At 34.0% G+C, this 12,831-nt stretch overlaps 1 protein-coding gene and 1 long non-coding RNA gene across 2 annotated transcripts; both read left to right on the top strand.

The window, feature by feature from the left end:
* The first annotated feature begins 1,437 nt into the window (after positions 1 to 1,437).
* Positions 1,438 to 9,749, top strand: LOC107684815 (tyrosine-protein kinase Blk-like). Its single transcript, XM_016481178.1, has 15 exons — positions 1,438 to 1,489; positions 2,208 to 2,244; positions 2,440 to 2,537; positions 2,630 to 2,717; positions 2,959 to 2,995; positions 3,227 to 3,320; positions 3,711 to 3,809; positions 4,057 to 4,160; positions 5,484 to 5,633; positions 6,028 to 6,180; positions 7,598 to 7,777; positions 7,876 to 7,952; positions 8,652 to 8,802; positions 9,151 to 9,282; positions 9,385 to 9,749. Exons 4-15 carry the CDS (start codon positions 2,631 to 2,633, stop codon positions 9,585 to 9,587), a joined length of 1,467 nt encoding a protein of 488 aa, XP_016336664.1. The 5' UTR covers positions 1,438 to 1,489; positions 2,208 to 2,244; positions 2,440 to 2,537; position 2,630; the 3' UTR covers positions 9,588 to 9,749.
* A 77-nt stretch (positions 9,750 to 9,826) lies between these two features.
* LOC107684814 (uncharacterized) lies at positions 9,827 to 10,299 on the top strand. Its single transcript, XR_001633892.1, has 2 exons — positions 9,827 to 10,205; positions 10,246 to 10,299. It is a non-coding gene; the product is annotated as an uncharacterized LOC107684814 (long non-coding RNA).
* The last annotated feature ends 2,532 nt before the right edge of the window (positions 10,300 to 12,831 follow it).

Genomic DNA, 12,831 nt, shown 5'->3' with positions numbered 1-12,831 from the left:
CATCTTTAAAGTTGTCCAAATGAAGTTCTTAGCAATGCATATTACTAATCAAACATTAAGTTTTTATATATTTACGGTAGGAAATTTACAAAATATCTTCAATGAACATGATCTTTACTTAATATCCTAATGATTTTTGGCATAAAAAGAAAAATTGATAATTTTGACACATACAATGTATTGTAGGCTATTTCTACAAATATACCCGTGCTACTTATGACTGCTTTTGTGCTCCAGGGTCACATATAGATGTGCTCAAATCTAAACTCTTATTTTCAATGTAACTGGGCGGTCGTGCGTATGTGGGGTAAAGCAGTGCTGTTTTATCATACTAGCTACATTTGAAAGTTCTATTATGCTACTCTGTGCGGTCATCACCGGTCTATTAAAACACATAACATATTAAAGCGTCTTTGGTGTTTCCATGTTTTCTACAAAACAAAACTGGAAATCGAGAGGTTATGACGCCATAGGCAGGCGACACAATGACACTATGGACACGCTCCGTGTCACTAGTTAAAATTGCTTATTTCTCTGGATTTAAACATTCTTCGAAACATTTGGGATAATGTAAGTACACAAGTCAGCAAAATATATAACACTGTTCTAGTGGTTTTTGGATATTTTATTTAAAAAATCTTACATATTGTGCATTTAAGGTAAAATAGGATTGGGACTACAAAAACACTAATGGTCTGTAGTATAACACGTACACTCTGAACGTTGAATAACATTACAGCTGCAGAGTAAATGAACATGCAAAAGGTAGAGATCAGATTAACTGAAGTTTAACTGAAGAAAACCACAGTGCCTATAAAGGGAAACATGTCTGTATGGACTAGTCAACAACATCCTGTGACAAATGTAGCTTTTAAGTGCTTCACTCTTCTCATATTCTCAGTCAACATGGGAAGATTTTGAGAATTTTGTTCTATGTATATTTCTATGAGAGATGCCTGCAAAACAACACAACTTCCCAAATCCATTGAAATGATTTTAAAAGAAGGTTTTGTTTCTTGAAGCCCATTTAAATATGGTTATTTCTGTATTTCTAAGAAATTCTCAGGCTTCCTTGTTGCCAGACAGCATAGAGTAAAAATAACTTAGCAGTGAAACCATTACTAAGAATGAGGATGTTAAAATATGTAGTTGTCTACAGTTTCAATGTCTGACATCACATGCTCATCATATGCGTGCTTTACTCTAAGGCATTTGCACAGTTTGTGAATTAAGCACTGACAGAGGAAAGAGAGGGAGGGGTATGCTAAATAAACATCTCTATTTATCTCTTTCAACTAATGCGGTCTCTCAGGGCATATGCCGGGCCTCACATGCAGATTGAGAGTGTGTCTGCGGTAGATGGGCTGCCTGTATGTCTTCGTATATATATGTGTAAGAGAAAAAATACTCTTGATTTAGTTCAGAAATTAAGAACCTGAATTTGGATTATTACATATATTTAAATGTGCTGACTAAGGACACACAAAATGTAAGTCCAAACGTTTTAATTTTTTAAAATTTATTTTACTTTAAATTGATATTTTGACTTTACTGCAGTAGACATTCCTGTGATCTTAAATGTCAATTTGTCAAAATTGAGATTTATACATCATCTGAAAGCTGAATAAATAAGCGTTCCATTGATGTATGGTTTGTTAGGATAGGACAAAAAAATCTAAATATTGAGAAAATCGTCTTTAAAGTTGTCCAAATGAAGTCCTTAGCAATGCATATTACTATTCAAAAAATTAAGTTTTGATATATTTACGGTAGGAAATTTACAAAATATCTTCATGGAACACGATCTTTACTTAATATCCTAATGATTTTTGGCATAAAAGAAAAATCGATAATTTTGACCCATACAATGTATTTTTGGCTATTGCTACAAATATACCCCAGCGACTTAAGACTGGTTTTGTGGTCCAGGGTCACATATAGTGGTAACATTTAGTAGTTTTTCTTACTTCATTTTTTTAAAACTTTAAAAATATTTTCATGTTTTGACTTTCAAGTAGTAGCCTATATTTAATTAGATTTGTAATTATGCTTATATTCAGTCTGAATGGAAATTGTTATTTTAAAAATGATCGCAAATTATCACCATAGTTGAAAATTGTTTATAAGTTTCTTTTGTTTATTTCAATTTGCCAAGCTGTTAAAATGATAAACACCTAAAAATCTTATCTTTTTATCTTTTGCACTAGTTAATATTTTCATCCAATGGAATCTGTTTTAATAAGGGTAAGCACTCTTTAATAACTATTTTAATATTTGTGTTTTATTTTTGTTTGTGTGATAAGATCACGCATTTGTCAGTGATTGTCTAACTATACTAATGGAAACATTACTGATGAAGTTTTTTAAAGACTAAAGTGTAAACCACCAAACTGTGGTAAATGTGGGTGAGTTTAAATTTTTTTTAACAATTTTATTCAGCACCCAGTATGATGCCTTTCTGGACCTTTCTGGTTTTCTTCTGGACTATTACTGAACTCCGCGTAGAGAACTGGGGAGACTGACAGCGATGAATATAGGTGTGATTACAAGGAATAAATTGATTTGATTTGATAAAATATAAGTTAATGAACACTGATTAAGAAGATGATTACATTTCATTTTTTTTAAGGATGGGTTGTGCTTGTAGTGACCAGAAACATCGCAAAGACTCTAAAGGGCATGAACATAATAATTCATCAAACTCTAACAAATTTCATGTAAGTATTGCTGATTTTAGTATTTTTTAATGACCAGCTGAATTCTATTGAGAAAATAGTTTTTACTTCGTTTCACTTTTACTGAGCTTCACAGTGACAAACAAGACCATTTTCAGTTTAGCTGTATTGTATTTTTTTTTAATATTACTACATTTTATATTACTGCAAATTTATACATTTCTATTACGTTAGTGTTTTAAAAATCATTAATGAATATGAAAATTAAATATTTTATTTACAGTTGTCAAGAGATCACAGGAAGCAGAACAACAATCCAGGTAATATGTTTTTGTTTTTGGCATGTCGGTTTTGAATTCAGGAAAGCGTTTTTCTTTCAAAAATAATTTTGAATACATTATATTAATAATGTTGCTGGGTGCAGATCTTGAGTTCTTATTAAAAATAAGAAAATAAAAGGCCAGAAACTGTCATGGCATGTTATTGTTCACATGCACCAGAAGGAAATGTTAATCAAATATTTGAATTGCATATTTTAACTTTCTTTTCAGATGAAGACATTGTCATTGCTCAATATGACTTCCAGCCAGCTAGTGATAGTGATCTACAATTCAAAAAAGGCGACAGACTCAAGATTATTAAAGAGTGAGTAAACAATACCAATACATTTTTTGGGAGTACGAGTATAAAATTAAAATACAGCAAAGACTTCCAGCATTTTATATTAAGAGAGGATCTCCACCTGTAAATGTTTACAATTAGGCTAATCAAAAGAATAAATTGGTAAGAACTTTGTTAACTTTATAAAGTGTGAATGGCACAGTAGGCACAGTTTTGGGCTAATAAACTTCTAGTAAAGATATCAATCCGTTTTGCCGCTTTGCTTATGTTATTCCAGGTGAATCATCTTTATATTATGTATTGTTTAAATTAGCTACATGTGAATGTCAACTAAAATCACACACAAATAACACATTAAAAAAGATGAAAGAGCCAAATGATTACAGCGACTAACTTGTCCCATGTTTTTCTCAGGACTGGTGAATGGTGGTTGGCGAAGTCCTTGATCACTGGTTATGAGGGATATATTCCGTCTACATACGTGGCAAGAGCACACACAATGGAGGTGGAGAGGTAGTGTAGTAACAAATATTACCAATATATGGATATGTTTCAGCAATAGCGCATGGGCAAGAGTGTTGTTGGTTGTTCTGAATATCAGCACTGCCGTATTTCGGCCGAAGGCACCGAATGTTCCACTGCTGTTATGCTTAATAACATCAATACTCTTGGAATGTCACTCGGACCTAACTGATTTATAATTTGTAAACTTAATCTTTGTAAAAGATTGATATTATAAAGGCACTGTTTTCTGTTCCAGATGGCTTTTCAAGGACATGAGTCGCAGAGACACAGAGCGTCTTCTGCTGGCACCAGGAAACAAACCTGGTGCATTTCTTGTGAGAGAAAGTGAAACAACCAAAGGTCAGATGCCAGTAAAATTCATTCCCTTTGTTTTCATGTGATCACTGAATGGCTGCTCAAGCAGTTCACTTCTTGAGGCCCAAAAGCACAAAAGTGCACAACATTTCAAATAGTTCCATTGCTACAGTACTGTGTATCACTACATTATCTAGCCACGGCAAGAAATGTATACAGTATAGCATTAGTTCAGTTTAGACCATAAAGAGAAAGAAATACTAAAGAAATGACTTCAAGTAGTCAGTATAATACACCATCACAATATTTTCAGTTGTCAAGGTTTTTTTTTTATCTCAGACCAGTCAAACTAAATGAAAGGAGCACTGGGTCCACAGCCTCAAAACTTTGTTACTTTTATTTGATTTTGATCAAATCTTTCGCTGATAAAGTGTGCATATCAGAATTTTTTTCAAAGTTTACAGAGTCTCATCTGCTGCTCTTTTTTAAGTTCACATCATGCAGAGAGCTGAAAGAGCAAATAAATGTCAACCTATGTACTGAGATCTGTGCTTTGCTTTGAGTGGAGATATTAATAGCCTTTTTATTTTATTTATCTACTTATAGAGCTATGGAAAATGCAGAAACTAGTCTTCACTGGAAATTTTTCAGTAACTGAGGTTTCTGAGTGTATAATTTGACCAAATGCATGAAGCATTAAAACATGTTAAATAAGCTTGTGTATGTATACACGCTGCAAAAAAAAAAAACCTATTACCTATTAATTTATTAATTAAAAATATGAATTAAAAAAAATGTAAAGAAAAAAAACGTATTTTTCTTACCACATTTTTTCTTGTTTTAAGTTGTAAAGTCACTTAACTTTGATACATTTTCCAGAAAACAATACTTGTTATATTAAGCCATTTTTCTTCTCAAGTTAAAGTATCTTAGATATTTGTTCTGGAAAATAAGACAAAAATACTTTGTGTTTAAAATGCACTGTTAAATCACTAAATACATTAAAAATATCTGTTTATTGTTTAGCAAAGACGTTACTATTTAAGGTTCTATAAGCAATGTCAGCCATTTCTTCAAAGACAAGCAAACCTGATGTGAGAAATCCTGAACATACAAAATGATTCAGAGATTCTAAGAGTTGTCTTAAAGGCATTGAATACTTCCCTGATTACTTCTATCTTTTTACAGAGCCTAGGCCGACAAGTTTTGGTTCTCATATTGTTAGGACACATATTTCAGTGATACCTGTCAGATGACATTTAATGTGTGCTATTTCAAAAACTTGCTGTGATTCTGTTCTTCCTCAAAATTAGAAGAGCATACTGATCATACTGATGTTATTTAACAGCTGTTTCTGATCCTCTGCAGGTGCTTTCTCTCTGTCTGTAAGAGACTCCACCCCAGAGCAAGGTGATGTAGTCAAGCATTATAAGATCCGAGCTCTTGATAACGGTGGTTACTACATCTCTCCCTCCACAACCTTTTCTTCTCTTCAAGAACTAGTAAAGTATTACGCCAGTAAGTACTCGGAGCTAAGACTGTTGCTTTATCAAGGTCCTTTTCTGTTTCTTCCACTGTATACTTTCTGTGGTCGTAGCTGTGAAAACAGTTGCTTTAAACCACCAGATAAATAGGTCAGCTTCAGTCTCAGTTCGTATTCCGCACTCTTGGCCCATTTTGGTGTGTTGTGTCTTTTTATAGAACTGTTTACAAGTAACAAAAACCTTTTTCTACATTTTGGTTTGGGCACATCTAGTGCTTTTCTCCAGACAGAATCAAAACCAGTAAACATGGTTTCATTTCATACAGATTGGTAGATGCTAGTCTTGTTTAATTAGAAATTGCTCCTAAATTTGTGACATAATCTCCACTCAACATTCTGTTTTCCCAAACTCCTTTATTGTACATAAAGGGACAGCGGATGGTTTATGCCAGAGGCTAGGAAGCCCTTGTAAAACTGCTACCCCTCAGAGACCCTGGGCTCAAGATGAGTGGGAGATTCCCAGAGAGACTCTGAAAATGGTGAAAAAACTTGGTGCCGGCCAGTTTGGAGAAGTGTGGATGGGTAAGAAGCGGAAGAAAGTTCAATTGCGCAATGTTGCCTTTGGGTAACAAATCTTTATTCTTCCTTTTCTGGCACAATGGTTAGTCAACACATATTTTTGCTCTAAACAATATGAGTTAAGTTTATTAGAGAGTGTTCTTAATTTTGTGTAATATGTAGTCAGATTCATTATCTTGATTTAAAAGCTACAAAACCTACAGTAGATATACAGATACAGTAGTACCGTTTATAAACACTAATAAAATTGAATTAAACTAACAGATTTTCATTTTTGAGATCTGAATACTATAGTACTACTATAAAATCTTTCGATTGAATTTCTTTTCATTGTAGCAGTGTTGCCTTGATGTAACATACATACAATTATTTTTCAAAATTTAATTAAAACATTTTAATCTGACACTAAATTTAATCAGAGATTTAATTAATATGAAAATTAGGTAACACTTTAGTATAGTGACCAATTCTCACTATCAACTAGTTGCTTATTAGCATGCACATTATACACATATTGGCTGTTTATTAGTACTTATAAAGCACATATTCTGCATGACCATATTCTACATCCTTAATCCTAACCAATACCTAAACTTAACAACTACATTACTAACTATTAATAAGCAGCAAATTAGGAGTTTATTGAGGCAAAAGTCATAGTTAATTGTTTGGTAATGGCGAGAATGGGACCGAAAATCAATATGTCTTTGTATTCATCTCACTTCAGAGTAAATTTCTTATTATACTGGCCCTGAAGTTGTTTGTTCAAGGGCGTGTGTCAGTGTTTCGTGTGGTTTTGTGTGATATTGTCACATTTTAGCCACATGAATGATAATTTAATTGAACGTCAAAGAGGTTTTGACTTTGGCCACCAGGGTCAACATTAATCGGAAGTTGAAAAAACCTCTGATCCATATTCCCCTACTGTACAGTATGCGCTCTTGCAGATCTTTGCAACTTGTATTTTTCTTTAAATCTTTCTTTAATTCTTTTAACATACATACACATTTACTTGAGAAGCAGAATGGCATAATATTTGTTTTCATATTATTATTTGTTGTTGTTTTTTATACAGTATTATAGTTTTATTTTCATTTTTTTTAATGATTTTATTTGTTTTATATAACTATATTTAGTAAGGTATATGCTTAAAGCAAGAACAGACAGTAAATATATCCTGTTTTAAAATATGTTTACATATTTTTACTTTAAACTAGGCAAAAGGACTGATTAAAACTTGATTTTTACAGCACACCTGATAATAAATAACTGATTCTAGGCCCTTTCTTAACAATCTAACCATGAGGCTAAAATTATATGTGTCCTAACAATTGTATTCATTGAGCTGCCATAGATCAATGAGATTTTCTTTACAAGTTTATTTGATGAACCTGCATGTGCCTGTGGCTCTTGTTTGTAGGGTACTACAAAAACTCCCAGAAAGTTGCCATCAAGACTTTGAAGGAAGGCACCATGGAGCCAGAGGCATTCCTACAGGAGGCTAATCTGATGAAGCAGCTCCAGCATGAGAGACTGGTCAAACTGCACGCTGTAGTCACCCAAGAACCCATATATATTGTCACAGAATACATGGCTAATGGTTGGTATTACCACAACATTATTAGAGTCCTAAATCATTTGTTATTCAAATTATGACATAACTGTCTAAACTATACAATTGTTCTTTTCCTATTCAAGGAAGCTTGTTAGACTTTCTGAAGACGGATGATGGCCATAAATTAAAACTTCCCAAGCTGATTGATATGGCTGCTCAAGTAAGAATAATTAAATTTATTATGATTTCACTTGATTGTCTTCTTAGTAGCAATTAATTATTTCTCTGGCATGGCAGATTTGAATCTTTATGGAACATGATAAATTTAAATGCACTGCATGGAAACCTGCACATTAATTAGAGTTAATTCATGCACCCCCCTGTACATCAGTTTCAACTTCTGTAACTATTTTTAGAATTGTTTTGCATCAGATACTGTCAGGGATATGTAGAGGAAATGGTCTTTGGTCTTGTAAGCTCATGGTCTGAACATTTTTAGATCTGAACACTTCTAGCAACCACCACAAATTTAGATGAATATATTCTGGCAGGATATTACGTACATTTTTCCATCGACCTGAAGCCCCAAACATGCACGACTGTGATCTTGCTCTCTGTGAAACTTCCTGTTAGAGCCCACTATGTTGCTGCTAACTTTTTTTCAGTTCATCATAAAAAAAATCATAAATCATTTTGTATATTTATTTGGTTGTTTTAAGCCATATCAGCTTTTATGAAAAGAACAGGGTATTGGGTAACTGAATATTTCTTGGAGCGATTTTTAATAATATCAATGACAACCAAAATTTATAGTTAAATTTTTTTGAACAAAGTATTTGAGAAACTGCATTTTAAAAATTACCAAGTATTCCACATATAGCCCATATTATATTCAGTTTAATTTCTCTCTATGTAACAGATTGCAGAGGGAATGGCTTTCATAGAGAGAAAAAACTACATCCACAGAGATGTGCGTGCCGCTAATATTCTAGTCTCTGAGACCCTGCACTGTAAAATAGCAGACTTTGGCCTTGCCAGGATCATAGAATCTGAATACACTGCACAAGAAGGTGAGTACACTAATTTATTCCTACAGTGCAGTGTTTTTTCCATTGCCACAGATTCATTGGCACCAGTCAGTGCTGACATTTGATTTCTAATGTGATGATCTGACATATCTGACCTTTAAGGTTGGTGTTGGGAGTTACTGATATTCAAAAACAGCTTCTTTCCGTGATGAAATTTCAGTGTTGTCTGTTTTTACCACATAAAGGCAGATTCTTCTTTACTTTAGGCTTTATTTATAGTATTTTTGGATCATTAATAAACTTTTGCAAAATACAAATTTTCCATGCTTGCGCACCACCTTTACAAAAACCCCATTTATCGCCTGTCATCGCATCTTTTTTACCGATCAGGTGCAAAGTTCCCTATTAAATGGACGGCCCCTGAGGCCATCAACTTTGGTACTTTCACCATCAAGTCAGACGTGTGGTCCTTTGGAGTTCTTTTGACAGAGATTGTCACATACGGCAGAGTACCGTATCCAGGTAATGGGCTTTTCTCTCTTGGGTTTCGTTTTCCATTCAGAACAGTGTAGAATAGATGGGTAGATCTTTAATAACCTGGCTGGGCTTTCCTCACAATTTCAGGCATGACGAATCCAGAGGTGATCCGTAACCTTGACAGTTACTACAGGATGCCGTCTCCAGATGGATGTCCAGAAGAGCTTTATGACATCATGCTGAAGTGCTGGAAGGATAGGCCAGAGGACAGGCCCACCTTTGACCACCTACAGGACATACTCAATGACTTTTTCATTGCTACTGAGGGCCAGTACGAGATGCACCCATAACCTCAATGCAGAACCAATAGACGAACTGAACCTTTTCAGGATGCCCAAGATGCACAAAAACATATGGAATGATAGGATGGACTAAACTCCGGACCAAAATATGGATTATGGGGAATATACTAAAGCAACAATAATGCATCCTTGTATATCAGTATTTTTTTTTTACATTTACTGTATGCCAGTTTTGTCAAGTTTTTTTTTCCAGTTTTTTTTTCTTAGATTTGTTGTATCTCGTGGGCTTCTTAAGGTATTTCATAATTCTTTAAAGGTGAGTGTGCACTTTTTTCGATAAGTTACTTTCTTCTATCACAGCTGTAAGTATGCAGACAACTGTAATGATGACGTTTGTTTGCATCCCCCTGAAAGACTGTGGCTCTGGGCTGCTGTCAGAACATTGCTCTGTTTGTTTGAGCATTTGACCAGCCCAGTACAACATCGTTGGCCTAACCAATGGTATGAGATTGGGGCGGAGCTATCAGTTTATCCAACCACTTGGAAGACTGGGGGAGTGTTTTACCAGTCATTATTTATGCAGTTAAATTTGATTATTTTATTCACAGAAATTACACGCTTCAACTCTCTGATAAAGCTTTTGGAAAATTCAGAGCTATGACATTGGTTTTTATCAGCGAGTAAACAAGATCCTCTTATATCTTAGTCGGAAATTTCAATAAAACCATGCACAGATATTAAACATTATTTCTGCACATTACCAATGACTCATTTGAACTCTGAAATGATTTGAATGTGTTTTAAATGTACTGACTACATGATCAGTGAAGTTTCATGCAGGAAACCATCAAATGAACAGTCATTAGTTAGACTTCCTCCTGAGATATCGGACTGTGAATGTTCCGTTCATCAGGGATAGATTAAAGAGTGAGAATGTAACACAGTAAAGGAGTATGTGATTATACACTACTATTTAAAAGTTTGTGGTTGGTAAGATTTTTTAATGTTTTTGAAAAAACTATTCTGTCCTCACCAAGGCTGCATTTATTTGATCAAATATACATTAAAAACAGTAATATCATGAAGCAGTATTACTATTACTATAACTATTTCAATATATTTTCAAATGTAATTTATTCAGATTATATAGTTTATTTTAAAGGGGATGTACAAAAACATATGGAATGAAAGGATGGACAAACATTCCCATTAAGTTAAAATTACGTTTTAAAGGGGTCATATGATGCGATTTCAATTTTTCCTTTCTCTTTGGAGTGTTACAAGCTCTTGGTGCATAAAGAAGATCTGTAAAGTTGCAAAGACTAAAGTCTCAAATCCAAAGAGATATTCTTTATAAAAGTTAAGAGTCAGCCACACCCTCCTAAAAGGAAAATAATGTGTTTTTTGAACCTTAAACCACATAAACACATTTCATTACACCAAATAATGTTCTTTTTAGCATTTTAGCATAGCATTTTTCACAGTCACATGATCCTTCGGAAATCATTCTAATATGCTGCTCAAGTGGCATTTCTTACTATCAAAACAGTTGTTCGGCTTAAAACTTTTGTGGAAAACGTGATATAATTTTTTTTTTTAGAATTCTTTGATGAATAGAAAGTTCAAAAGTACAGCATTTATTTAAAAAAAAAATTTTTGTAACATCAAAAATGTATTTACTGTCACTTTTGATTAATTTAATGCATGCTTGCTGAATTAAAAAAAAAAATAAAATCTTACATCCCCCAAACAATTTAACAGTAGTGTATAGCATCAGTATGATCAATGTACAATGTGTTAATCCTTAAGGCAAAAAAAGTAATTTCATTTTTGCACTTTTTACATGTCTTTTAAAATGTTTGCTTAATAGAAGGTGTAATTGTAAGATGATATTTTAAATGGCACCCTCTTAATTTAAAATGCTTTGAGGCACGTCTCTCCCATTTCTCAGTGTAAAGTTCTGGTTCTGGTGGCTCAGATGAATATGAGAAGTGCCCAGCATTCATACAGCTCCACTCCCTGCCTTAAACTCACCCCTGGGGCTTTATATGTTTGTAGATAACTGAGTGAGAATGCAACCAACACCCAAGAGCTGCTCCTGTGGTTTCCTGCCTGCCAGTCTGCAGCTGAAACAGGAAGCAGTGAGTCAGCATTCCTCTCAAGATAAGCACTCGATACTGGCTCGGAATTCCAAACATGCTGCTGAAGTTTTTCTCAGCATTCATGCAAAATCAAAGGTGTCCATTTAAGCAAAATATTTCTGGGAAGTGCATGCTGAAACCAAGTTTTGATTCATCAGTGCTCTCAAGCTGTGTTAATGACGCAGGAGGTACTTACGCAAGCTTACTTGATATCTGTTCATATATTAAGTAATGTTTGTTTGATGGAATGATGATATTTAACAGAAGCTGATAAATGAACTGGCTCATCAGTGACGTTAATGGCTTTATTGACTCTGGCAGTGGAAATTAATCATTACCCAGAGTGCATTTTACTGTCATACTCCTTAATCGGGTCATTATCTAGATTTTCACTGCTATATTAGATGAATGCATCATTAGATTTGTGAAACGCACATGACTGTTTTTTTTTTTTTAGTAAGACAAATAGGAGGGTTAGACTTGTAGTCAGCCAGCTCTCTGTGTTGGCCAGCTCTCTAAGCTGTGTGATTTACGTACAGAAGACCAATTATTCTAATGCATCATCACAAATTGCTTATCTGCAAAAACTTCAACCCATTATAAAGATTACAGAAGAAGGTTTTCTCTGAAAAAATACACAATTTAAACATCAAGGTTGGCCATGTTGCATCAGGCTGCAAAATCTCTTTATGGTTCCATTTACTCAACATCATCTCTTGGCAGAAGAAAACGGTCTGATATTGGATAATTAAGCCCCTGCAAATTTGCATGTGAGGCCAAAGGTTTGCTTTTTTAAATTCCAAAACTGTCAAATCCATTTGATCAGTGTCATCAGCAATTTTTAGCACTTTTTAGTGTGCTGGACCATTCACCCATACTGTTTGATAATGTAGTAAGATAATAATTTAAAACAAAAAAATAAACAGGAACATTCATCAAAACAAGCTTCGACAACTTTTAAAAATAGGCCTTTGAGACTGACATCCTGAAGTACTGTGCTGATTTTAGTGGTCATAGTTTAAAGTTTTCAATAGAATTCTGTTAGATTTTGGCTGTTTTTAAAGTGAATTAGAAAAGACAAAAGATATAACCTCAGTCAGAAAAGGCTGAACGTTTTGGTGGCCAAAGCTTGAAGTGATGTATTCTGTTTG

The sequence above is a fragment of the Sinocyclocheilus anshuiensis genome, unplaced genomic scaffold (genome assembly GCF_001515605.1).
Source record: "Sinocyclocheilus anshuiensis isolate Anshui unplaced genomic scaffold, SAMN03320099.WGS_v1.1 scaffold405, whole genome shotgun sequence".
Classification (NCBI taxonomy): Eukaryota; Metazoa; Chordata; class Actinopteri; order Cypriniformes; family Cyprinidae; genus Sinocyclocheilus; species Sinocyclocheilus anshuiensis.
This window is presented reverse-complemented; position numbering and strand designations above follow the sequence as displayed.